Below are 27,502 nucleotides of genomic sequence, written 5' to 3' on the forward strand. Positions count from 1 at the left end.
TCACCACACGGCAGCAAGCTTCACCCAGAATGCGTGTCCAAGAGAGAGCAAGGCCAAAGCCACATGTCTTTTGTGACTTAGTCTCAGAAGTAACACCTCATCACTTCTGCCATAATCTGTTCATTAGATGCAAGTCACTAGGTGTAGCCCTCACTTAAGGGGAGAGGAATTAGATTCCTCTTGAAAGAGTATCAAAGAATTTGTGGGCCTATTTTTTAAATAAATTTTTATTGGCATATAGTTGCTTTACAATGTTGTGTTAATTGCTGCTGTACAACGAAGTGAATCAGCTATACGTATACATATATCCCCTCTTTTTTGGATTTCTTTCCCATTAGGTCACCACAGAGCATTGAGTAGAGTTCCCTGTGCTATACAGTAGGTTCTCATTAGTTATCTATTTTATACAGAGTAGTGTATATATGTCGATCTGTGGGCCTATTTTAAAACCACCGCTGCACAGAACTGAATGATGCAGTGTTCCTAAGTGTTTGGAGGTTTGGTAGTCAAGGGATGGGGTTTGGGGAGTCCCCTGTGGTAGGGAGAATATTAACCCCCAAATATGTCCATGTGCTAATCCCCAGAACCTGAGAATATGTCATGTTACATGGCAAAGGGGAAGTAAGGTTGATCATCAGGTGACCTTAAACTAAGGAGGAGAGTATCCTGGATTACCCAGGTGGGCCCAATGTAATCACAAGGATCCTTAAAAGTGGAAGCAGGAGGCAGAAGAAGAATCAGAGTGGTGCACAGTGAGAGACTTGACTGGCCATTGTTGGCTTTGAAGATGGAAGAAGGCCGTGAGCCAGGAAATGCAGGCAGCCTCTAGAATCTGAAAAAGGCAAGGCAACGGATCCCCCCGAGTCTCCAGAAGGAATGCAGGCTTGACTTTAGCCCAGTGAGAACAATTTTGGGCCAATTTTGTGTTGACTTAACCCATTAAATATGTGGTAATCTGTCATAGCAGCAATAGGAAACTAATAGAGGACTATACCCACCCTTCTTTTCCCCATTCCGAATCCATTTCTGCTTTCATCACAGGCGTGTGATGATTGTACTTATTTATATATGGTCCATGTTTTCAATACATGTGTTTACCATCTCTCCTTTAAAACTATAAGCTCCTTGAGGGCAAAGCCTATGTTTTGTTTTGGTTTTTGTTTGTTTTTTAAATGTTTATCTGAAGCACCCAAGGCACCGCTCATGACTATGTAGCCATTAAGAACTTGAACATTTACTAGACCATCTAAAAGTTGAAGCAGCCAACTTAGCAAAGAGATGAAACAAGAAAGAGTTGATGTGAAATAAAATATGGAATCCCATTAATTCATCGTTCGTTGAACTGAAGCCAAAGAATCGCACCCATGGCAAGATAGTTTGTTGAAATACTGTTTTCTCTGTATCTTTCTTTGCTCTGGTTTCAAGCCAGCAACCAGGCTTCACCTTCCCTCGGTGGAGGGATTTGGGGCAGGACACAGCTTGAAGTGGGAGGTCAATGGCTCGTCCCCACCTTTAAAGGCCTCTGAAAGGCTAGGTCTCCTTTGGGTGGGGTTGAGGAAACTTTCCAGAGGATAGGGAGGGTGGATCCTTAGAGCCCAAGAAGGGGACCAAGTTCCTATAAGCAGTGGAGCCTCAAGTCCTGCTTAGTGACGAGACCTCAGAGGGAAGCAGTGCAGGCTAGACCCTGGGCCCGGGGGTTCCTCCCATTGCCCAAATTACACATGCGTGCACGCGCACACACACACTCACACACACTTCTGGGATCACGCAGAATGGCATCTGATATCTTCAGGGCCTCCCTTCCTCTCTTTTGACCTGGGACGTTTTCAGAACCAGGTGAAGAGGAGGGAAGCAGGGATGAGGGGGGAAGGATCATCCTTAGGAAGACCCTAAGGATGACCTTAAGAATTTTCCACTAAACCATCAGGAAGCAAGAAGAGAGGCTGGAGTCTGAAATACACTGATTTCAATCCAAAAAAGTGACACTCCTTGCACACTCAAGTTTGAGGCTGATATTCAACACTTTGACTCCCGCTTTGGCTTTAAATGAAGATTTTACTCTCCGGGTAGAGGGAGCCAGGGGCAGGGTGGTATGCAAGAGGGCAGCAAGCATTTGCTGTGCAGCTCAAGGAGTGGGGAGAGGCTGAACCAGAGCTGCTGATAGGTCCTGCGGTGGCACTAAGTTGGAACTACATCCTCAGTCACACAGGAGTTGAAGCACAGATAAATCAGAAAGCAGGTCCAGATGCCAAGGGTGAAAAGGTTGCCCAGGCCTGGTATGGAAGTTGCCTGTTATATGGGGAGAAAGTCAGGAGCCTGAGGCAAGGTCAGCTCAGCAGCTGGCAAGGCACCCTCCCCTCCACGGGGGCTTCTAGGCAGCAGCCTCCAGGCTGGGCTAAGCAAGTCCTCCTTCCTGTGCCACGTCCTCTAAGACTGAGTGGATGTGAGGGGGGGGCAGAGCCTGCATAACCATAACCATGGGTGAGATTTGATGGGAATGCACCCCTGAGCACACTGCCTTTGGGAGGACGGGGCACCCGATTGAGATAAGGGGCTTCCATGGATCTACCTACCCCTGATTATAGTTGTTCTTTGGGGCACACAACAAACATTTCTCCTGTGGAGGACAGAAACGGCACCAGAAAGATCATTTTTCCCTGGTCCAAGATGGCCAGCCTGCTGGGCACCTCATCAGGTCTTGCTATACGAAAGGACAGAACAGTACAGTTGCACTTGGGAACAGGTGCATCCAGGGTTGAGTCCTACTTGGTCATGGTTTCAGAATCACCCCAGGCCTATAGGGCAAGACCCCAGAGCGGACTCAAAACTAGGGAGGCATCCTGGGGCCAGGAGAGGAGTGGAACCAGTCCTTTACAGCAAGAGGTAAGGGAGTGAGAGAGCCCAGGGGAGGTCGGAGGGAACAGGAACCCAGGGGTGTAACACCGGGGCAGGGTCAGGGAGGGCTTCATTACACAGCAGGTATCACATTGGTGAAGGGACTCCATTGGATCCTTTTTTGGTTGTTGTAGTGCCATCATCTTTTTGTGAAGGGCGAGTGGCGCTCCATCAGCTCCATCCATTTTCTTGAGCCGGATCTGTGGGTCTGTGTCCATCTTTCCTATCAGCCTGAGTTCTTGCTGCTCCTTTGGTCCTCTCCTGAGAGGACTGGGAGTTCAGGGAGGGGCAGAATTGGGGAGATAATTTTCAACATGAAAGGAGATAACCAGTAGCATGGTTGGCCATGGAAGGCCTTGACTACAAGCCACTGGGGAAGAGAAACCAAGCTCCTTGAAGGGTCTGGGAGTCCACTGAACCCCGAGGACACTTAGCAAAGCGAAGGGAGGAGATTCTTTAGGGTTGAAGAGTGACGGGTGCAGGTTACACTCCCAGCTTGCTGTTCTTCTGTATATTTATTAAAACATCCAACTTCTCATCCATATCCTTTTGCAATTCCTTCAAGAGAGAATTCAAAGCTAAAATCATCATCATGAAGGACTTTTGAAGTCCCTTTTCCTGCCTCGTTCTGCAAACCACTCAGAGACCACCGCAACATCTTACTTCCTCAAGAATCCTTACCAGCCCTGGGTGAGGTGGCTCACTAGGATGTACCTGACATGTGCCACCTCTCCCTGTCTCCTCCCCCATTCCATAACGAAGCTGAAGCACAGGCAGAGTCATTAGGGGCTTGTCCAAAGTCTCCATGTGAGTCAGAGGCCAGGATCTATTTTACCTGATCTCACACTTGAATAAAACCCTTATCTGCCTTGGTTCAATGCCTATACAATCATGGAACCAAGAAAACAAACCCCGTGGGCTTCCCTGGTGGTGCAGTGGTTGAGAGTCCACCTGACATTGCAGGGGACACAGGTTCGAGCCCTGGTCCGGGAGGATCCCACATGCCGTGGAGCAACTAAGCCCGTGTGCCACAGCTACTGAGCCTGTGCTCTGGAGCCCACGAGCCACAACTACTGAGCTCGCATGCCACAACTACTGAGCCCGTGAGCCACGGCTACTGAGGCCCGCACGCCTGGAGCCCGTCCTCCGCAACAAGCGAAGCCACCGCAGTGAGAGGCCCGCGCACCACAACAAGGAGTGGCCCCCGCTCGCCGCAACTAGAGAAAGCCCGTGCACAGCAGCGAGGACCCAACACAGCCATAAATAAATAGATAAAATAAATAAATTTATAAAAAAAAAAGAAAACAAACCCCGTGACCCCCCACAAAGACGTTTCTGACTCCAGTGTTTTGACCCCTGCCATGTACATAGATCCTGTGTATCTGTGTTTGTTCCATCTTTTACCCAACTCCTGGCAGAAATGGTCAACACAAAATAAAGTAGACAGTAGCTCAAATGGCACCTCACATTTATTATTAAGAACTGAAATAATAATAAAATCTTCTTGGCAAATTTTAGATCTATAAAATTTGACCCGGAAAAATTGGATAGAAATAGTGGTCACAAAGAATTTCTAAGATGGTGACAGTATTATTGACAATATCTGTGAAGGACAAAAACAGGGTTGGATTGAATATCACAAAATATAAATGAAAAATAATTTGCTTCAAGGAAAACCATTTTAATAAAAAATGAAAGATCTGGGAAGAGTTTACTGATCTGGGGGAGAAAATTGATCAAGGAATTACACTGTCAGGATGGAAATGATTTCCAAAAAATATCTTCTTGAAAAGCATTTTAAAATGTTTGTATAAATTTTGAATAAGACATTTGTATTTGTAAATAAAGTCAAATATCCTTGAAGTCAATATTCCCCCGGGTCCAAAACATCAGAGTCAAAACGTCCCATATTCTTAAAAGTCTCACCATCACTTCAAACTCATCATGTTCCAAACTGACCTCTTCACTTTCTCTTCTAAATTAGCTGCTTCCCAACTAGCCTGTCACTGTCACCACTTTTTTCTAATCGTCCAGATTAAAACTTTGGTGTCATCATGCATGCTTGCCTCGCCTTCATTCTTTATACTGAATCAATCACCAAGAATGTTATTTTTCCTTCGCTGCATCTTTCAGATTTACCCTTTTCCTTCTGTTTCTACACTTGGTCCAGCTTTCTTCACCTCGAGCGGGGATGCGGCTTCCAGTTTGATATTCTTGCTCCAGACGGCCCCCACCGGCTCCCCCGGCGCCCCCAGGCCACCTTGCAAGCAGCTGCCAGCTCAGCTTTCTGAAGTGCTGCTCCTAGCATGTTCTTTGATTAAGAATCTCCAGAGGCCTCTTACTGCTTACACAACCAAGTCCCAACCTGTCTGCCTGTCTTTCAGAAGCCTTCATTATCCACCACCTTTGTGCCCACTCCATTTTATTTCTCACAGTTTCCCCCAATGATCCCTCTTTTATGACTGATCTCCCCACTGACTGTGAGAAGCTTCGCGTTCATCCTGCTTCCATGCTGTGTGCAAGCTGTTCCCGTGCCCGAAATAGCCTCCTTTGTGCCTTGTGATACCCACTAACAAAACACTTACTGTGTTTGCATTTTGATATAGAAATAAGACATGCCCTTTGCAGACAATGTGGACAATACAGAGGAATATAAAAGAAAAAATTAATCTCATCACCTTTCAATAACAGCAATTAACCCTTTTGGTATATTTCTTTCCAGTCTTTTTTCTATATATTTACTTACCAATTTTTTTTCACCTGTTGAGATCAGCCTGTATATATTACTTGCATCTTGCTTTTTCACTTCTCATTAAAAGTATTCTTTCTAAATTCTGTCTCCTATAGTGAATTTTCATTATATAGATGTATCATAATTTTTTTGGCTATTTCTCTACTTTTGAAAATTGTGGCTGTTTATAATTTTTTGCTATTATAAATAATCCTGTGATGAACATCTTTTTATATATACCCATGCTGGCATTTCTGATTATTCTCATAGGTTAAATTCTGAGAAGTCAAGGAGTTGATAAGTCATGGAGTTTTGATATTTTTGATACCTATTGTCTAATTCCTTTTTAGTTTTGTACAAACTTGTACTCCAATCAGCAGTACAAGAGCATTCCTATCTTGCTTTATAATTGCCATAAATTACAACTTGGCTTATTTGAATGTGGCAATTATCTAAGTATTGTTTTCATTTGCAGTTATTTGGTTACTCATGAGGTAAAACTTGTTAATATATTTATTGCTTTTTAGTAATATTCCCCTCTGTGGATTGTTCACATATACCCTTTGCCCATTTTCCTAGTTGGTTCTTATTGATTTGTGTGAGCTTTGTATGTTACACATAAAAAGCTTTTGTCTATGTCTATCATATTTGTGGAAAATTATTTCCCCAAAACTGTTGCTTACTTTTTAACTCTGTGTATGGTGCTTTTCTGTTATAATTTTTTAAATTTTTGTATTGTTAAATATTATCAATATTTCCTTTGTGATTTCTTCCATTGTAGTTATATTTAGACCATCCAGTTAAATACATACTTCTTATTTTTATTTTTAAAATTCACTTTATATACTATTTCAGTTTATACTGTTAACTGAGTTAAGCTTTTCCCTTATATAGTCAGGCAATATTCTTTTTTATTGGAGTATAGTTGATTTAAAATGTTGTGTTAGTTTCTGCCGTACAGCAAAGTGCATCAGTTATACCTATACATATATCCACTCCTTTTAAAATTATTTTCCCATGTAGGTCATTACAGAGTATTGAGAAGAGTTCCCTGTGCTATACAGCAGGTTCTTATTAGTCATCAGTTTTATGCACATCAGTGTATACAAGTCAATCCCAATCTCCCAATTCATCCCACCACTACCCCTCCCCACCATGGCCACGCCCCACCGCTTTCCCCCCTTGGTGTCCATACGTTTCTTCTCTACATCTTTCTCTCTATTTCTGCCCTGCAAACCGGTTCATCTGTAGCATTTTTCTAGGTTCCACATGTATGCATTAATATACGATCTTTGTTTTTCTCTTTCTGACTTCACTCTGTATGACAGTCTCTAGATTCATCCACGTCTCTACAAATGACCCAGCTTTGTTCCTTTTTATGGCTGAGTAATATTCCATTGTATATATGTACTACATCTTCTTTATCCATCCGTCTGTCGATGGGCATTTAGGTTGCTTCCATGACCTGGCTATTGTAAATAGTGCTGCAATGAACATTGGGGTGCATGTGTCTATTTGAATTATGGTTTTCTCTGGGTATATGCCCAGTAGTGGGATTGCTGGGTCATATGGTAATTCTACTTTTAGTTTTTTAAGGAACCTCCGTACTGTTCTCCATAGTGTCTGTATCAATTTACATTCCCACCAACAGTGCAAGAGGGTTCCCTTTTCTCCACACCCTCTCTAGCATTTGTTGTTTGTAGATTTTCTGATGATGCCCATTCTAACTGGTGTGAGGTGATACCTCATTGTAGTTTTGATTTGCATTTCTCTAATAATTAGTGATGCTGAGCATCTTTTCATCTGTCTCCTTTGGAGAAATGTCTATTTAGGTCTTCTGCCCATTTTAGGATTGCATTGTTTGTTTTTTTAATAATGAGCTGCATGAGCTGTTAATATATTTTGGAGATTCATCCTTTGTCCGTTGATTCGTTTGCAAATATTTTCTTCCATTCTGAGGGTTGTCTTTTCATCTTGTTTGTAATTTCCTTTGCTTTGCAAAAGCTTTGACGTTTCATTAGGTCCCATTTGTTTATTTCTGTTTTTATTTCCATTACTCTAGGAGGTGGGTCAAAAAAGTTGTTGCTGATATTTATGTCAAAGAGTATTCTTCCTATGTTTTCCTCTAAGAGTTTTATAGTGTCCAGTCTTACATTTAGGTCTCTAATCCATTTTGAGTTTATTTTTGTGTATGGTGTTAGGGAGTGTTCTAATTTCATTCTTTTACATGTAGCTGTCCAGTTTTCCCAGCACCACTTATTGAAGAGACTGTCTTTTCTCCATTGTATATCCTTGCCTCCTTTGTCATAGATTAGTTGACCATAGGTGCGTGGGTTTATCTCTGGGCTTTCTATCCTGTTCCATTGATCTATATTTCTGTTTCTGTGCCAGTACCATATTGTCTTGATTACTGTAGCTTTGTAGTATAGTCCGAAGTCAGGGAGTCTGACTCCTCCAGCTCCGTTTTTTTCCCTCAAGACAGCTTTGGCTACTCGGGGTCTTTTGTGTCTCCATACAAATTTTAAGAATTTTTTGTTCTAGTTCTGTAAAAAATGCCGTTGGTAATTTGATAGCGATTGCAGTGAATCTGTAGATTGCTTTGGGTAGTATAGTCATTTTCACAATATTGATTCTTCCAATCCAAGAACATGGTATATCTCTCCATCTGTTTGTATCATATTTAATTTCTTTCATCAGTGTCTTATAGTTTTCTGCATACAGGTCTTTTTTCTCCCTAGGTAGGTTTATTCCTAGGTATTTTATTCTTTTTGTTGCAAGGGTAAATGGGAGTGTTTCCTTAATTTCTCTTTCAGATTTTTCATCATTAGTATATAGGAATGCAAGAGATTCCTGTGCATTAATTGTGTATCTTGCAACTTTACCAAATTCATTGATTAGCTCTAGTAGTTTTCTGGTGGCATCTTTAGGATTCTCTATGTATAGTATCATGTCATCTGCAAACAGTGACAGTTTTACTTCTTCTTTTCCAATTTGTATTCCGTTTATTTCTTTTTCTTCTCTGATTGCCTTGGGTAGGACTTCCAAAACTATGTTAAATAATAGTGGAGAGAGGGGACATCCTTGTCTTGTTCCTGATCTTAGAGGAAATGCTTTCATTTTCTCACCATTGAGAATGATGTTTGCTGTGGGTTTGTCATACATGGCCTTTATTATGTTGAGTTATGTTCCCTCTATGCCCACCTTCTGGAGCGTTTTTATCATAAATGGGTGTTGAATTTTGTGCATCTATTTTCTTCATCTATTGAGATGATCATATGGTTTTTATTCTTCAATTTGTTAATATGGTGTATCACATTGATTGATTTGCGTATATTAAAGAATCCTTGCATCCCTGGGATAAATCTCACTTGATCATGGTGTATGATCCTTCTAATGTGTTGTTGAATTCTGTTTGCTAGTATTTTGTTGAGGATTTTTGTATCTATATTCATCAGTGATATTGGTCTGTAATTTTCTCTTTTTGTAGTATCTTTCTCTCGTTTTGGTATCAGGGTGATGGTGGCCTCGTAGAATGAGTTTGGGAGTGTTCCTTCCTCTGCAATTTTTTGGAAGAGTTTGAGAAGGATGGGTGTTAGCTCTTCTCTAAATGTTTGATAGAATTCACCTGTGAAGTCATCTGGTCCTGAACTTCTGTTTGTTGGAATATTTTTAATCCCAGTTTCAATTTCATTACTTGTGAGTGGTCTGTTCATAGTTTCTGTTTCTTCCTGGCTCAGTCTTTGAAGGTTATACCTTTCTAAGAATCTGTCCATTTCTTCCAGGTTGTCCATTTTATTGGCATAGAGTTGCTTGTAGTAGTCTCTTAGGATGCTTTGTATTTCTGTGGTGTCTGTTGTCACTTCTCCTGTTTCATTTCTAATTTTATTGATTTGAGTCCTCTCCCTCTTTTTCTTCATGAGTCTAGCTAATGGTTTATCAATTTTGTTTATCTTCTCAAAGAACCAGCTTTTAGTTTTATTGATCTTTGCTCTTGTTTTCTTTGTTTCTATTTCATTTATTTCTGCTCTGATCTTTATGACTTCTTTCCTTCTACTAACTTCGGGCTTTGTTTGTTCTTCTTTCTCTAGTTCCTTTAGGTGTAAGGTTAGATTGTTTATTTGAGATTTTTCTTGTTTCTTGAGGTAGGGTTGTATTGCTATAAACTTCCCTCTTAGAACTGCTTTTGCTGCATCTCATACGTTTTGGATTGTTGTGTTTTTGTTGTCATTTGTCTAGGTATTTTTTGAGTTCCTCTTTGATTTCTTCAGTGATCTCTTTGTTACTTAGTAACATATTGTTTAGCCTCCGTGTGTTTGTGTTTTTTACGTTTTTTTCCCCTGTAATTGATTTCTAATCTCATAGCGTTGTGGTCAGAAAAGATGCTTGATATGATTTCAATTTTCTTAAATTTACTGAGCCTTGATTTGTGACCTAAAATGTGCTCTATCCTGGAGAATGTTCTGTGCACACTTGAGAAGAAAGTGTAATCTGCTGTTTTTGGATGGAATGTCTTATAAATATCAATTAAATCTATCTGGTCTATTGTGTCATTTAAAGCTTGTGTTTCCTTATTAATTTTCTGTTTGGATGATCTGTCCATTGGTGTAAGTGAGGTGTTAAAGTCCCCCACTATTATTGTGTTACTGTTGATTTCCTCTTTTATAGCTGTTAGCAGTTGCCTTATGTATTGAGGTGCTCCTATGTTGGGTGCATATATATTTATAACTGTTATATCTTCTTCTCGGATTGATCCCTTGATCAGTATGTAGTGTCCTTCCTTGTCTCTTATAACATTCTTTATTTTAAAGTCTATTTTATCTGATATGAGTATCACTACTTCAGCTTTCTTTTGATTTCCATTTGCATGGAATATCTTTTTCCATCCCCTCACTTTCAGTCTGTATGTGTCCCTAGGTCTGAAGTGGGTCTCTTGTAGACAGCATATATATGGGTCTTGTTTTTGTATCCATTCAGTGAGCCTGTGTCTTTTGCTTGGGGCATTTAATCCATTCACATTTAAGGTAATTATCAAGATGTATGTTCCTATGACCATTTTCTTAATTGTTATGGGTTTGTTTTTGTAGGTCCTTTTCTTCTCTTGTGTTTCCCACTTAGAGAAGTTCCTTTAGCATTTGTTGTAGAGCTGGTTTGGTGGTGCTGAATTCTCTTAGCTTTTGCTTGTCTGTAAAGCTTTTGATTTTTCCATCAAATCTGAATGAGATCCTTGCCAGGTAGAATAATCTTGGTTGTAGGTTCTTCCTTTCCATCACTTTAAATATATCATGCCACTCCCTTCTGGCTTGTAGAGTTTCTGCTGAGAAATCAGCTGTTAACCTTATGGGAGTTCCCTTGTATGTTATTTGTCGTTTTTCCCTTGCTGCTTTCAATAATTTTTCTTTGTCTTTAATTTTGCCAATTTGATTACTATATGTCTTGGCATGTTTCTCCTTGGGTTTATCTTGTATGGGACTCTCTGCACTTCCTGGACTTGGGTGGCTATTTCCTTTCCCATGTTAGGGAAGTTTTTGACTATAATCTCTTCAAATGTTTTCTCGGGTCCTTTCTCTCTCTCTTCCCCTTCTGCGACCCCTATAATGCGAATGTTGTTGCATTTACTATTGTCCCAGAGGTCTCTTAGGCTGTCTTCATTTCTTTTCATTCTTTTTTCTTTATTCTGTTCCGTGGCAGTGAATTCCACTGTTCTGTCTTCCAGGTCACTTATCCGTTCTTCTGCCTCAGTTATTCTACTATTGATTCCTTGTAGTGTAGTTTTCATTTCAGTTATTGTATTGTTCATCTCTGTTTGTTTGCTCTTTAATTCTTCTAGGTCTTTGTTAAACATTTCTTGCATCTTCTCGATTTTTGCCTCCATTCTTTTTTTTTTTAATTTATTTTTGGCTGTGTTGGGTTTTTGTTACTGCGCGTGGGCTTTCTCTAGTGGCGGCGAGCAAGGGCTGCTCTTCATTGAGGTGTGCGAGCTTCTCATTGTGGTGGCTTCTCTTGTTGCAGAGCATGGGCTCTAGGCGCACGGGCTTCAGTAGCTGCAGTGCGTGGGCTCAGTAGTTGTGGTTCGAGGGCTCTAGAGTGCAGGCTCAGTAGTTGTGGCACATGGGCTTAGTTACTCCGCAGCATGTGGAATCATCCTGGACCAGGGATCAAACCCGTGTTCCCTGCACTGGCAGGCAGATTCTTAACCACTGTGCCACCAGGGAAGTCCGCAGACCCCATATTAAGAGGTTCTGATATAATTGCTATGGAGTGCAGCCAGGTGCAAAGAGGAGCTGTTCAAAACCACAGTACAGGTGATTCCAACACATAGCCAATGTTAATAACTACTGCTAATGTGCTAAGGACCTGGTTCTCATCAGGAGCAAGTATCTGAATCACTTAACAGAGTCTTGAGCAACTGTGCCCAACCTTGGAGGTTTTTATTCAGTTTATCTGGGCCAGGGCCTAGGTAAATGGATTTTAGAAATCCTCAGAAGTGATTCTCAGTGCATTCCTGGCAGAGAGGCTGTTACAGGATTATCTATGTTGGTTTCATCATTTGTCTGGTTATCCTTGGGTTGTACCACCTTAATTTGATTATTAAGTTGGCTTCATTATGATTTTAATATCTGGTAGAAGGAATGCCCCCTTACAACTCTTGAAAAATTTATAAATAAATGCTTTTGCCTATTTATGCTTCTGCATTTGTTGTTCTCAATCTTCTACCTGGGGACCATGAACAAAACCCCAGGGTGCCAGCCCCATCCACACAGGACCTGAGCTCTGTTTCCTATATTTGTGCTCCTGGTGATTCTGAAACCCACCAAAGTCTGTAAACTGCTATTCTAGAATCTAGATGATCCTTTTAGTAATTACTGAGTTCAAAAATAATCTTACTGGGCTCTTGGTTAGATTCATATTAAATTTCCAATGCTGCCTTAAGACTCACCTTAAGGTTCTCTTCCTCTGAAAGGACTTTTCTGGTTACCCCAACCTGCATTCATTACTCACTTCTCTAAACCCCTGGTTAGTTGACAACCAGTCATCATTTAGCTTGGTACTTACTTGTTATTTAGTTCTTTTTTGCAATAGAGTTTGGGTCTCTTATCAAGTTGTAAGCACTTGCAGGGCAGGCTTGGCATCTCCTTGCATGATTCCTAGTATGGTACTGGCCCATGGAGGGCACTCAGTAAATGCTTACCTTCATAATCTCCACAAATTCATGGAGTTTTTCAAAATCCTTGTCCATTACATCTTTTATCTAGTGAGGAAGAAAGGCAAAGAGCACATTATTGAATGTGGAGTTGTCCTTCAGGCATTTTAAGCTAAGGGCTGCAGCTGCTCCCCTGGAATGAGCTGGATGAAGATTAAGGAATGTTCTAATAATGGCCTACTAAAGCCACTTTCTTCCCAAGAGTCTGTGAAGGGACTAGGGTGAGTGTATCATCAAGTCACCACCAGCAGCAGCCTTAGCACAGCTTGGATCTGGTCATTGCAAGGCTGCCATGTGGAGCTCAGACCACAGCTCAATTACACGTACTTGCTTGAGCATTTCCTTTGTTCATAAATATGCTATAGGTGATTCCATCAGAGAAACAAGAAGAAGATTCTTTCTCTGCAGCTTGCTCAGGAGAAGAGTATTAGGACAATGGAATTGGTCCCTGACTGCCCCCAAATTCCAGGTCAGCCCCTCTCACTCTGTCACTAAGGTTGTATCTCCCCACCCTTATTAATGAGATATCTTAGAGAGCCCTTATCATTCAAAATTTGGGTTTAAGCATCAAACAAGTAAGAAACAGATAACCTAAGCTGCTGACACTTAAACACTCTAGGGGATTTGGGCTCAGTTGGTTTGATTGCTTTTTCCATGCAATTTCTGATTTTCTTTACTATTCAAAGTTAGGCATTGCATTTTCCTTGAAGCTACATTTTTTCTCCGTGAGCTGAAAAGTCTCATCCTGTTACCTGTTTTATCTCCTCCATTTTTTCCTTGAGCTCTTCCCTCACCTTCCTGAGTTCATTCTGAGGAAATAAAATAGAGAAGGAGTAAAGAAATGTCTTGGATGGAAGGGAAACGGTCAAAAGGAGGAAAGGAAAGATCCTGGGGCCTTGCCAAAAGAGGAGCAGAGAGATAGATGCCAGCAGGGAGGAAAGAAAGGATGCTATTAAGAAAATAGGATAGTGGGACACACAGACATCCTGTACCTCCAGATGTGATGCACTTTGAAAAGGTCATACTTTCGCTCCTGTGGTGTGACCACCGAAAAATGCATGGCCTAAGTCTAATGGTGAGGAAGCATCAGACAACCCAGATTCAGGGTCATTCCACAAAATAAATGATTTGTAATCAAAAATGACAGTGTCCCAAAAGACAAGGTCGAAGAACTGTTCCAGATGAAAAAAGACTGAAGAGACATGGAAACTAGATGCAAGGTGTGATTCGGATTGGATCCCAGACCAAAAAAGTTATCTTCTCTTTTGTTATGAAAGACATTAGTGGGATAACTGGTGAAATTAGAATAAGGGCTGTAGGTGAGAACTGTATCAACACTAATTTCCTGCTTTTGATGTTTGGATAATTGTACTGTGGCTGTGTAAGAGAGTGTTCTTGTTTTGAGGAAATATATACCGAAATTTGAGAGAACCTCATGCTCGCAGATGGTTCAGGAAATATATATGTTTTATATAGGTGTGTGAAAATGAAAGAGAGAAAAAAAAACCAAGATAAAATGCCAACATTTGGGAATCTGGAGGAAGGGTATAACTCATTGTTCCATTTTTTGGAAAATTTTCTGTAAGTCTGAAACTATTTTAAAATAGAGAGAACCAGACGAAATGAAGTCACAGGGGCTGGAGCAGAACTGCAGATGCCAGCAGTTTACCTGCTGCAGAAGTTGTTCTGTCGGCCCCACCTGTTCACTGTGCTGATCCAACTTCCTGTCTCCTGGGTCCACACACCTACCTTTAGCTCCTTTGTCCCTCCTGGTTTGGTAAATGGCCCTTCTTGTTTAGCTCCTTTGTAGTCATATGTCCGTTGGTTGAAAACAGAAACGCAGAATATTGGAAACTGCAGGCGTGGGAGGGTGAGGCAGGAGGGATGACTCCGAGTTTCTGCTCCTCCCTTTGGGCCAGCGCAGAGGTAACCTGGCCTCACCTGTGCAGGAGTTTCCTCCATCCTTCTCCCCTCTCTGAGCTCATCTCATTCCACTCCCTTCCTGGCCCACTGGGCCTCAGCTTTCTGTCCCCTCCACAGCCATACTCATTCCCACCTCAGGGCCTCTGTGCGCGCTGCTTTTTCTGCCCACAGCACTCGTCTTTAGCCCTCCAGGGGCCGCAGCCTTGTCCTACAGCTCTCAGCTCAGAGGAAGGCCTTCCTGACACCCTCAACCCACAGCAGCCCCCCGGTCACATCTCCCTATTTTTAATTCTCTGCATCATAGGTAAAACTACTGAATTTTTCCTTATTTATTTAGGTATCTGCTTTGTTCTGTGAGAGCAGAGAGCTTGTCTCTCTCTCAATGTATCCGCCAGCATCTGGGACAAGTCTTGGCCACCAGGAACAGCGAATGACCCCTGACTTCAAGTCGCCTCCCCATGCGTCTCAGGCCTGGCTGCCGGTATGACCTCAAACAAGCTTCTTACTCTGATCAGCTCTGGCTTCAATTCCAGGCAAACTGCCTTGTAGTTCTTGTTCTGCAGAGACAGGAGGCTGGGATTCAGGCTGCCAGGCATCAGGATTGGGGAGGACCCTCCACCCACCCAACCCTGCCTGTCCAACTGCGCTTAAGCACAGGCCCACATACCCCCGGCACCTGAGCCAAGGTAACTCACATTTTCTCATGTTCTACTCCTCTCATGAATGACACCTGCCGGTTCAGCAGGCAGCCCTCTCCCTGGGGAGCTGGCGGGGGTGAGGGCTGGCGGGAGCACTTTAAGATAACTGAAGGAAGCTGTCTAAGTATTTTTTCAGGAGCATTGACTTTGGAGGTAGACAGACAGACTTGAATTCTAGTCTCAGCCGCCCTCCTTACCAGCTGTGTTGACTTAGGCAAGTTATTTAGCCTCTCTGAGCCTTCACTTCCTCGTCTGTAAATCGTGGATGATAATTACCTTTATCTGATGAGATTCTTGTGTGCCTTAAACACGCGGGTAAAATGCAGGCCTGGCTGGGCTCATGGCTCCCGGAATGGCCGGGGTTGGGGTGGGGCATCTCAGTGCTCCTTGTCCTGGCAGGGGTCCTTCCCACCCCAAGGCCAGGGGTCCATTCCCCACCCTCCTTCCAGCCTGAGAGGCCACGTCATGCTCAGAGGGAGAAAGAAAAGCCAAGGGTTCGCTGGGGACTCTCTGTACCCCCCAACTCCAACCAGTGAGAGTTCAAAGAGGCCCCACATTGGCCAGCAACGTTTCTCCTTTACCAGGTTTGTTTTCTTCAGTTCTGCCCTCTTGGCCGACATGATGGAGGAGGCCAGAGTGTTCTTCAACTTCCCAACCTCCCCACAATGGGCCCCGGGACCAGGCCACTGTCCTATGCAGGTTACAGGCTGAGGTGAGGGCAGGACACCCACCTCTCTGTGTGTGGAACAGCTGAGGTCACAATGCCCAGGACCCGCATGCCGGCCAGAGTGTCACCGCAACTTTGAGCCTGGGGTGCCTCAGCCGCTGAGAAGAGGACCTCAGGCCGGGTTCCAAAGACACGAAGTCTCCCTCCTGCAAGGGGAGAGGGGCTGTCCTGGAAAGCCCACCCTGAAGGACCACAGCCTGCATGGCCCGAGCACAAGGCACGCCCCAGGAGAAGCAAAAATTGCTGGCACTCCTTTCCCAGCGGGACCCACCCAAAGACCAGGAGAAGGTGTCTGCCCTCAACAACGAGCTTCTCCTGGGAGCCCACACACCTGCTCTCCTGACCCTTCCTCGAGTCTGAAGCTCTTTTGGGTTGAGATGCCCTGAAGTCTCTCCGGTTCAAGGTGCACGTACTGTGCTAATCCGGGGCTGTCTGTGCTGGGGGAGGGGTGCCAGTCTCGGCAGGGCGATCTCTGATGCCCAGGCCTGACTGCACAGCTGGCTCTGTCCCCTCTCCCCTCCTACACCCAACTCCATTCTTTTCTCCTGGTTTTTCTACTATCCCGGAAGAGCGTTAGGGCAAGAAGCAGTATGTGGACAGTGCGGTCGGGGAAAAGCCCAGATGACGGGCAATGAAGAATACTGAGGCCATCCTGCGGGTAACTGTGATTTGTGTTTCAAGAGCAAAGGAACGTGGCCTCCCCTGGGACCTAAAATTATTCAGCATCCAGGTTAGCAAGCCTAACTGGATGCTGAATAATTCTCTTTCCTCTTATCCTTGGGCATGCCTTCTTCCCTCTACTACTTGCTACAGAAAGGGCCAATTTGGAAATTCCTAGAACAGACAGTACAGGAAATGATGCAAATTGCATGTGAAGTGTGTGTCCGCACCCCGGACATGACTTATCACCCTCACCTTCCCATTTCCTGCGCCTATGCCTGTTCTTCCCAGAGGTCCTGAGCACTGGAGCTTCTTCGGAGTCACTTGCAGCATTTCTGACGCATTTCCTAGGGGGTTATTTTGCAGCTCCCAACCTGGTGAGAGCCTTCAGTCTCAGCCCATCACAACCAAAGGAGAACGTCTGTCACTGTTCAGTGGGGGAGGAAAAGAGATGGGAGTGGAGGCAAGGAAGTGGCGGGGAGCTTCCCAAGCTCCTCTCCCCCTTGTAAATGAGGGGTTGGAACGCTAAGGTCCTTTGACCACTGTGCTCGGTCCTCCCAGATCCGCTGGCCACATGGCAGGAGGGCCCTTTCTCCACAGGTTTCCAAAGATCCCATAGGCTTGAGCAGGAAACTACAATGAAAATGATGGTCTCCTTCTCAACATTTACCAGCTCTGTGAAAATGGGCATCTTCTCATCTTTGTTTGGGGTTGAACTCCTCCTGGGCCTGCAGCAAAGTGTCCTTTGCTTGGCTGAGCAGTTTTTAAATGAGTCTCCTCTTGGCCAAGCATGTCACATGAGCCCACTGGCCCATATATCAGGAAATTGGGTGTAAAAGGAATCAAGGTCTCATTGTGAAAACCTCTTTGTAAAGTAGAAAATTATACACACATCATCATCATCGTCGTCATCATTTGGACAGAAATTTAACTACAGACCCACAGCTCCAGGCTTGTGCCTTCGTATAGTACTTGCTATTCATGCCCTCAAATACATCATTGTTGTCATCAGTATGTTCTGGAAGGGCTGGGAATATGTTTAATGAACCTGAATAAATGAGTCTGTTACTCTCTTCTCTAAGATTTTGCAACTATGCGAGGCCCTAGGTGGAAGCAGCCCTGTGATGTGGAAGTATGACTTTGTTATATGTAGGCCGTAGGCCATTCTTACCTGGAGAATGTCAGGTAGGCTTTTCCTAACCCCACTTCAGGGCAAAATCCACTGGTCCACAGCAAGGACCGTAGAGCCCTCTGATGTTCCAATGGAGTTTGGTGAAAGGGGAGATTCCCAACAGAGAGAAAGAAGCAGTCATGTGTCTCTCTTCCCCAAGCTGATGGCATTTGGATTTCCTTTTCTTTATAGGGGTCCTGATCTTTCAGTTTCATGAAGACAATGTTGTGTGCAGGGTGGAGGCCGGGGGAAGGAGGATTAAAAATGGCCTTAGGCCTCTGTGTTTGGCCTCTTGTGATTCCAGAGGTACAAAGTTCCAGGGTCCAGCCTACAATGAAGCCCAGGCTCAGCCAAGACTCACATCTAGGCCCAGAGAAGGTGAAGAGAACGTCATCTGTGCTGAGGGGCCCATTTGACTACAGGGGACCCAGTGTTCTAGAGCCCTTTGATTCACAAAGGTGCCCAGAGTCCTGACGGCCGTGGTCTCCAGTCAACCTTGCACGACACAGCTTGCCGCACGTGACCTCGATGATTGGCTCCTGAACACCCTGCCTCACACTGCAGTGTCTAGTGCTGGCTGGTTCTTAGCCCCAGGGGACCTCTCACGGGACTTTTATATGATTGGTTACCGCATTGTCCCACGTAACTGACTTATAGACACCTTACTTCTACACTGTGCAGGGTTCAGACACCTTTTCTCATTGACACATTGGTTCCTATGTAATTTCTGATCATTCCTATAAATAGTGTATCAGATCTTGGCTAGAATCAAGTCCTACTATATTGTTTCTATGGAATTTCTATCATGTGAACTTCTAGTGCCTCTATTTCAGGAACAAAACGTAATATTCTGAACCATTAATGGTAAATCTCCAGCTACCGCAATACAGCTAATGATAAGTGAAAAGTCAGAGCAAAGGCTTTGTTTGAGGATCGCAGGCTTTTTTCTCCTGTGTGTTCTCTGTGACAGGGATGCATTTGCCAGGGCCTCCCAGGACCCAGGGGAACCTGTTACGGTTCCCACAGCCAACTGGTACAGTGCAGCCTGCTGTGTGAAATAAAGAGCCACCAACCCTCAGAGGCTCCCCTGCTCCTGCCACACATAGCTCCTGGGGCCTCCTTACTTGGCTGGTGTCCATTTACCGTCTTTGGATGCAGCCCAAGTAGAGGAGGATGGCAGTTATACTCCTGCCTCTCTTGGCTTCCCTGATCCAAGGCTCTCTACACTTGCTATCCCCGTCTGTAGCCTCCTCTCCACCTCTGACACCTCCAGATTCCCATTTATCACTGAAGCAATCAAACTGGTGCAACAGCCTCTTTGGATTGCCCTTGTTGGGGGACTGTGATCGGCGTGGTGTCCAGGGAGGCTCACAAATGGGAGGATTCCATGGGTTAGTCCTGGGGGCAGCCTGCATCCCTCCCACTCACATTTCTTCGGCTACAAACTAACAAGGCCACACCTAACCAGAAAGGAGGCTGGCATGTGTGGCCACGTGTCTCCCAAGAATAAGAGGAAATAGGTTTAAGGAGCGGGCAACCAATCTCTGCCACCCCTTCCTAAAGCATCTCATCTCTCCTATTTCACTTTAACAAGCCCTCTCGTAAGAAAGCTTGGTTTGGGGTTCTGGTTTTGGTGCAAAAGGGAGGTAGCCAACAAGGTCTGGAAGGGAAGATTACACCAGGTTCTCGAGCTGAGATGAAATCTCCTAACAAACGTGAACTGGCTGAGTTCAGGTTAGGGATCTACCTCTCTGTCACCTGAATGGCCAGCGGGTGGGACATTGAGACAGAGATTGGGATAATGATCCTGTTGGTCCAGGGCTTTGCGATACAACAGTTCCAGTCTATTCCAGTCCCATTCTGCAGAAGGCCCTGCACACCTCGCTCCCCTCCTGCAGGCATCAGAATGTGGGTCTGGTCTGGAGCTTCTCTTGCTGTTCTGAGCCCTCCGAGAAGCACTAGGGCCTGACTGAGAGGTCTGACCTTTGTCAGCCCCTTCACTGGGAGATGGCCCCTGCCGCTGTCCTCTTGGCTGAAAGTCTATAACCTCCTTAGAGGAACCTTTGTGTCTAGTCCCACGAAGCCCCTGAACGTGACCCCTGCCTGGGGATGCCTACAGCTGGCCCCCACCACCAGACATGGACACCAACCCAGACTGGACCACAGTTTTCCAGAACCTGGGGATACTGGTCACTAGGGGGCTTCCTGTGGGGTCAGCCTGGCTGGTGCCTTTTTCACATCTGATTAACTTCCTTCTCTTGGCCATTCTGCCCCTGGGATCATTAGCCTCTCAGAGCTGAGTCTAGGTGAAGAATGGCCCAGACTGTGTGAATCTTCTTCCCTCAGCAGGAGTTCCAGGGCCTGGGCTGGGGAAAGCATCTTTGCCCTGGAGCTGTGAGTGGTGATAAAAGCAAGGAAGCTTGTAGAGCCCGATCAGGAGAGGTCAGTGAGCTGGAGAAGGCTGTTTAAACCAGTCTCCAGACAGAGGAGCCAGACACAGATTCTGAGAGCCACTGTGGAGACAGCGTGAGAATAGCTCCTGGCAAAGGCAAACAGATTGGACGAGCCTGGAAGGCTCTCGCAGGAGGCTGAGCTGTCAGTGGGGGAAACCTTGGTGCATTTAAAGACTAAGAATTAGGCCGTTTCTAGAGGTTTGCTTCTTCGTTCTTGTTACATTTCTGAGCTCTAAACAGGGCTGTGGATTTTTTCCTTTGTTGGCAAAAAAGTATTGTATAGAATGTGTATAAATGGGTTGCTTGTCTTTCTGGATCTTGAATTCAATGGATTCCACATACCTCTTGCATTTCATGCCAAAATATTTGGCTGTTCTGATTTAGTTTAGATTTAACAAAACTAAAAAACACCCCATATACCCAGATCCACTTGGATAGTCTGCATGTAACATTGGTTTTTGTTTAGCTCCCGGCCTCACGGTGGGGAAGTTCTGCTGAGGCATCCCATTTGCTGGTGCAGGTAGAGCGAATCACCGGCTCTGAATCAGCCAGTTCTCTGATGAGGGGCTGAATGCTGTCCTAGAAGCTGGGAGTTCAGCCTCTTTCTCCAGCTCTCCCAACAATTAAACCAGCTGATGTGGATTCCTTTTGCAACTAAGAACGTGACTGGTGAATGGAGATGGCCCCATGTTCCCACTAATTGTAGGTCTTTGGAAAGTCACACACGTGCAGCAGTAACTCCTGCCTGGTGACCCACAAGCACATGGCCTATGGAAATGTCGGGGACTTCTATTTGGTGACATCTCGTGGATTCTCAGAGTTGGTCATTTTAATTAGTGGCCATGATAAAAGCAGATCTGATGTCTTACTATCAAGCCCCTCATCATTTTTTACAATGAGTGATTTCACTTGGTTGGTTCTTTGTAGCCAAACATCGCGCAGAGACTTTTTTTTTTTTTTTTTTGCACAGATTCATCACCTCGGATGACGGCCTTTACCTCACAAGAGCTTGCCGGCTCGTCGCCCTGTATGTTGGTTCTGCAGGGAGCGCTTTCTCCAGCAGGCCTGTTCCCCTGCTCAGGAGACTGAATCCACAAGTCCACCCCGGCTCCACCCCAGCCTTGTTCCTCGGGGCCACTGGCAGCCCCCGCTCCTGTCCACACGGCTCTGGGGTGTCCCTGGGCCACGTGACAGACAAACACTTTGAGAAGAACCCTCTGGGCCCTGGGCTCCACTTGAAGTTGAGGAAGGAGGCGTAAGTGACACCGCTCCTCTGGGTGGCAAAGCTTGTGTGAAAAATCGCTCTCTGGGAAAGACAACTTGGGTGGAATCGAACACGGAAGCAGACCACAGTCACTTGCCGAGCCTTCTAAACATAAGCGTTGATTTGTTTCTAATTCTTGATCAAAACAAAGCAACCCCGTTCTTGTGACAGAATAAAACCTGTGACAATAACAACCCACGCAGAGAGTCGTGAATCCCAGGGCCGGCCTCGTTCTCCACGCCACCACTCACTGGCAGGTCACCCTTATCCAGGCTCAGGGCCAGGCTGGGTCTTCGCAAGGAGCTCTGGGTCACTATGCAGGGGACTCCACAGCAAATCCCCTGCTGGTTCAACACACGTTTACTGAGCCTGACTGTGTGCCAAGCACTCTGCCAGGCACGAGGAGCACAGAGACACCTGGCATGGCCCTGGCCCTAGGAACTCATCATTGATGGGCTGACAGGGCATCATTAGAATCGCACTTACAATATGGTAAGTAGGCTCAGGGTGCTGAGAGCCCAGAGGAGGTGCACGGCCCAGTTCTCAGAGCTGCCTTTCTGCCATGTTCTTCTGGATCCCATTCCTGGCCTTGTGAGCTTCCCAGTACCCTTCACTTTAGAGAATTTCTTCTCTAAACCCAGCGCAGGAGGCTGGGGGGTGAGGAGGAATCCTACCTACCACATGCCAAACTTTCCCATCGCCAGTGCCTGCCTGGGTCTCTGAAGATGACACGCTCCCCCCATATCAGTGGGACCATCCCCTCCAAGCTGAGGCCTGGACGGTGTTTACCTGTCTCCCGTGTATCAAATGGGTCTTCCTTCCAGCAGAGAGAGTTGCTAGCCTGTCCCAGCAGGTGTATTACATACCAAATCAGCCTTCTCTGTCTGCTCCATCTGGCCCAAGTTCACCTTTACCTGGCCTTGTCACTCTACACAGCAGCTGGAACGGGACGTAGATCTACACATCCTCTAACAACGTAGAGCAAGAAGGTGTCCTCTGAGCTGTGAGTGTGTCAGGCTGATACTGCATCACATCGCACTGTCTGCAGGTAACACATGCCCGTTCTCAGAGGTCCTGTGGGTTCCTGCCTCGGGAAATAATGGGATATCCATAAATGTAACAACCCTTGGGTTTTGTACGTGGATCTCCCTCAGCTCTCAGTACTCAGAGAATTGGAAAAATGGAAGCCCCAAAGTCCACACAAAGGAGACTTTGCAGTACCGACCTGGTGTCAGTGAGATTCCTCTTGCTGACGCCACTCAGTAAACTTACCTGGCCTCTGTCCTGCTGCTCCTTGCCAGGCCCCGCAGACATTCAACGGGCCTTCTATTCTGCCTTCCACTTGGTTACTTGTATCAGGGTTCTCCAGAGAAACAAAATCGATAGAATATCTGCCTATCTATCTATCTATCTATCAATCAATCAAGAGATTTATTTTAAGGAATTGGCTCACATGATTATGGAGGCCAAAAAGCCCCGAAATCTCCCACCTGTAGCTGGAGACCCAGGAGAGCCCATGGTGGAAGTTCCTGTCTGAGTACAGAAGACTGAGGTCCCAGCTGTAAAACAGAGAAAGAATTATTTCTTACTCAGCCTTTTATTCTACCCAGGCCTTCAACAGATTGGATGGGGCTCACCCACATTAGGGAGGACAATCTGCTTTACTCAGTCTGCCAATTCAAATGTTAATCTCATCCAAAACACCCTCATAAATATACCCAGAATAATATTTAACCAAATTCAGCTGACCCTTGTACACAGGTTTGGATTGCACAGGTCCACTTATATGAGGATTTTTTTCAGAAGAAATACTGCAGTCCTACGCTATCCGCAGTTGGTTGAATCTCCAGATGCGGAACCGTGGATACCAAGGCTGACTGTAAAGTAATATGCAAAGTGTTGACTGTCCGGGGGTCGGCACCCCTAACACCCACGTTGTTCAAGGGTCAGCTGTACCCTGTGACCTAGTCAAGTTGACATGTAAAATTAACCATCATATTACCTGTCTCTGCTGCCTTCTTGACCCATGTCCTCATCTTCTGGAGCACAGCTTGTTTCCTTCCTTGAGTCGTGGCACGTGAGGCCTGATCTCATGGTAACTGACCTCCGGCTTGGCCTCAGACCCTCGCCCCTGGATCTTCTGATACCAGATCCTTCCTTCTTCCCTTTGTCCTTGTTGGAGAGCTTTCTCCCACCCCACTGCTGTGGCTGGTGGTTTCAGGGCAAAATCTTCCAGGAAGATGGCTCTCTCTCTCTCTCTGCTCAGCTTTATGAATCGGCCCCCGCCAAGGGGTCACCCCTCCTCCTCTGCTCACTCGTGGTGTTTGTCTCCTGACACCCATCTAGTGGGAGGGTATTTGTCCGTACCCTCCTGATGCCCTGCTCTGCCAGGAGGGAACACCCTATTTTTCAGATTCCCTTGCGCAGCCCTTGGCCATGGCTGCACCCCGTCTCAGCCCCTTCTAAGCTCGTTCTCAGCTCGGAGCACGCCCCCAGCCTCTCCAGTCTCCTGCCTCCCTAGCCTGTCACACTGCTTGGTTAATGCCACACAGGTGCATGGACGTGTGGGGCTACGGCATGTTTTCCCTGCGGAAGGGCAGGGTAGCGCAGGTGTGAAGACATTGGCCGTCCCATTGCTAAGGAGAGACTTTTGGTTTCCCTGAAGGGGGGCTTTGGACCTGTGGGCCTGGATTCTCTGCTTCAGTGATTCCTGGTGACCCTGCCGGTCTTCTGTCCTTGCAGGTTGAACTAGAGTCAAGGGTTCACCTACAGGGATACGGGGAATCACGGGAATAAAATAGCTAGTGTCTTAACCAAGCATTTTGAATGTGTTTATTTTATTTAACCCATACAATGACCCTAAGAGGTAGGCACTGTTGTTCTTCCCATTTTACAGATGAGGAAGCCGTTTAACTCAAAGACTAAATAATTTCTCTGAAGTCGCAGAGCTGGGTGGAGGAGCCGTGAAATGAAGCCCGGTAGTCTGGCTACACAGCCAGCACATTTAACCTCCTCCCCAGGCCACCTCAGCGGAGGGGCAAGGACCCACCACCGTCCTTACTTGGGGGGAGGAGGCGTGGACCACCCCGACCAATGCAGCCCACGTTAGCATTTCCCACCTGACATTTGTAAAATTGGGGTTCAAAGAGGTAAGTAGCCTGAACACCTGCCTGCCCATAAGAAGATATTGTGCACAAGGCAGATGTGGGACTCCATCCCTTCCTGCTTCTGATTCAGTAGCTCTGACATAAGGCCTTCACTAGCAGCCTCGGGGAACACAGCACTATTGGTTGGGAGCCTGGGCTGTAACATCATACAGACCAGGCTTCAAGTCCCAGGTCCTCTCCTACTAGTTACCTGACCTTGGGCACGTGTTTTAGCCTCTCTGAACTTGTTTCTTCATCCAGAAAATGGGATAATAATGAAGTACCTACCTCATAGGGTTTTTGAATTTTGTCTCTTAGAATTAAATAAGGTAAAGTATGTAAGGGGTGTGGCATATGCTTCCTGTGAACTTTAGCTGCTCCAAAGCCCTCTCATTCCCAGGGACAATGCCTTCCTCCACCTACTCCAGGCCAGGATCTCTTAGGGCTGGAAGCAGCACTTAGCAGAAGTACTAGTGATTCCTCTTTTTCATTTGTAGCCCCGCCCCCCTCCCCAGGGCTCTGGACCAACACCCTCTGTGTTGGAGTGAGGATGGGGGTGGGGATTATTTAGGAGACATAGACAGACCCAGGCACATGTGGTGTGCACCCAGCTAACTCCCTCCTCCTGGAACCCCTCCCCTGCACTGTATATTAAAAATGAAATAAATAAAAAATATTAAAAGAAATTAATAATGAATCTATTAAGTTATTGAAACTACTAAAAGGATGAAATAATTGCTGAAGAAAATTATGTAAAACAGAACAAACCAAGAAGTTCACATGTATACACATACAGTTATATGAAACAAAAAGAATTCAGTAACTTCAGAGCTAAATTATCAAATTGGAGACAATGCACATAAGTTAATGAAAAGAAAAATAGTCAAATTAGGTAAATAATATTAACTCAGGAAACATTTACTTTTTCCCAAAATTTTGTTGTAGTAAAATACACACAGAATTTACCATTTCAAACATTTTTAAAAATTTAATTTAATTTTATTTTTTGGATGCACTGCACAGCATGTGTGATCTTATTTCCCCAACCAGGGATCGAATCTGCACCCCCTGCATTGGAAGCAGAGTCTTAACCACTGGACCGCCAGGGAAATCCCCACAACTATTTTTTTTTTTAATAAATAAATAAATAAATAAATTTATTTATTTATTTTTGGCTTTGTTGGGTTTTCGTTGCTGCACGCTCTTTAGTTGCAGCAAGTGGGGGCTACTCTTCATTTGCAGTGCGCGGGCTTCTCATTGTGGTGGCTTCTCTTGTTGCGGAGCACGGGTTCTAGGTGCATGGGCTTCAGTAGTTGTGGCACACGGGCTCAGCAGTTGTGGCACGTGGGCTCAGTAGTTGTGGCGCACGGGCTTAGTTGCTCCGCGGCATGTGGGATCTTCCCGGACCAGGGCTCGAACCTGTGTCCCCTGCATTGGCAGGCAGATTCTTAACCACTGCGCCACCAGGGAACCCCCCACAACCATTTTTAAACGTGTAGTTCAGTGGTGTTAAATACCTCATAATGTTGCACAGCCATCATCACTATCCATCCCCATAACTCTTTTCATCTTGTAAAATGAAAACTCTGCACCCCTTTGTCACCGAATCAAACTGGGGTCTGCTCACCCCACATGCAGCAAAGCCAATCAACTGACACCAAATTGTGGTGAAGGAAAGTACAGCAGTATTGCAGGGCACCAAGCAAGGAGGACAGGCAGCTCCTGTTCAAAAGACCCGAACTCCCCGATGACTTTTAAAGAAGGGTTTTCAAAGGCCGCATTAGGGGTGACGGTGGCAGGGTGTATGATCAGCTTATGGACTTTCTTCTAATTGGTTGGTGGTGAGATAACAGGGTGATGTTTCAGGAATCCTAATCATCAACCTGCTGGGTCCAACCAGTCTGGGGTCCATGGCTTGCAATCAGCATGTAGTCACCATTCCCCACCTGGCAGGGGTGAGGGGGTCTTAGTTAATGCAGAACAACTCAAAGATACATGTCAGGTTGTTATCTATATCCCTTCGGTAGGAACTAGGGTCCTGTGACTCTGTTTTATGGTTGAACTATTATTTAAGCTAATATTATTTTTCTTGCTTGACTGCTTTTCCTTCGTTTCTGCATTCCCTCGCTTCCCTAATTAGTCACTGAACGAGTCTGCTCTTGGAACTCAGGGAAGGCCTAGGAGCCTAAAGCCTGTTTTTTTTTTTACAAACAAGAAATGGGGGATGTGGAGGGGCTTTTGTCCCTGGGAGGGCCCTGCAGGGTCCTGCTCAGTTTCACAGTAAACAACTGTTCATTCCCTCCTTCCCCAGTCCCTGGTAACCACCATTCTACTTTCTCTTTCTATGAATTTGACTAAGTACCTCATATAAGTGAAATCATACAATATTTAACCTTTCGCAACTGGTTTATTTCCCTTAGCATAATGTCCTCAAGTTTCATCCATGTTGCAGCAGGTGTCAGAATTTCCTTCTTTTTAAAGCTGAACACTATTCCATTGTATGTTTATACCACATTTTGTTTATCCTTTCATCCTCAATGGACACTTGGGATGCTTCCATGTTTTAGCTACTGTGAATAATGCTGTTATGAACATGGGTGTACAAATATCACTTTGAGTCCCTGTTTTCAATT

The 27,502-nt window shown here is 45.2% G+C and overlaps 1 protein-coding gene across 1 annotated transcript; it reads right to left on the reverse strand.

Moving 5' to 3' along the window:
• Positions 1-224: 224 nt before the first annotated feature.
• Positions 225-20,473, reverse strand: TEX35 (testis expressed 35). The gene is given in 7 exon segments (XM_082406777.1): positions 225-3,165; positions 3,383-3,453; positions 12,816-12,875; positions 13,580-13,636; positions 14,577-14,652; positions 15,156-15,193; positions 15,197-20,473. Coding segments are annotated over 7 exon segments (822 nt in total). The 5' UTR covers positions 15,347-20,473; the 3' UTR covers positions 225-2,795.
• Positions 20,474-27,502: the final 7,029 nt, after the last annotated feature.

The sequence above is a fragment of the Balaenoptera borealis genome, assembly GCF_965194805.1.
Source record: "Balaenoptera borealis genome assembly, chromosome: 1".
NCBI lineage: Eukaryota > Metazoa > Chordata > Mammalia > Artiodactyla > Balaenopteridae > Balaenoptera > Balaenoptera borealis.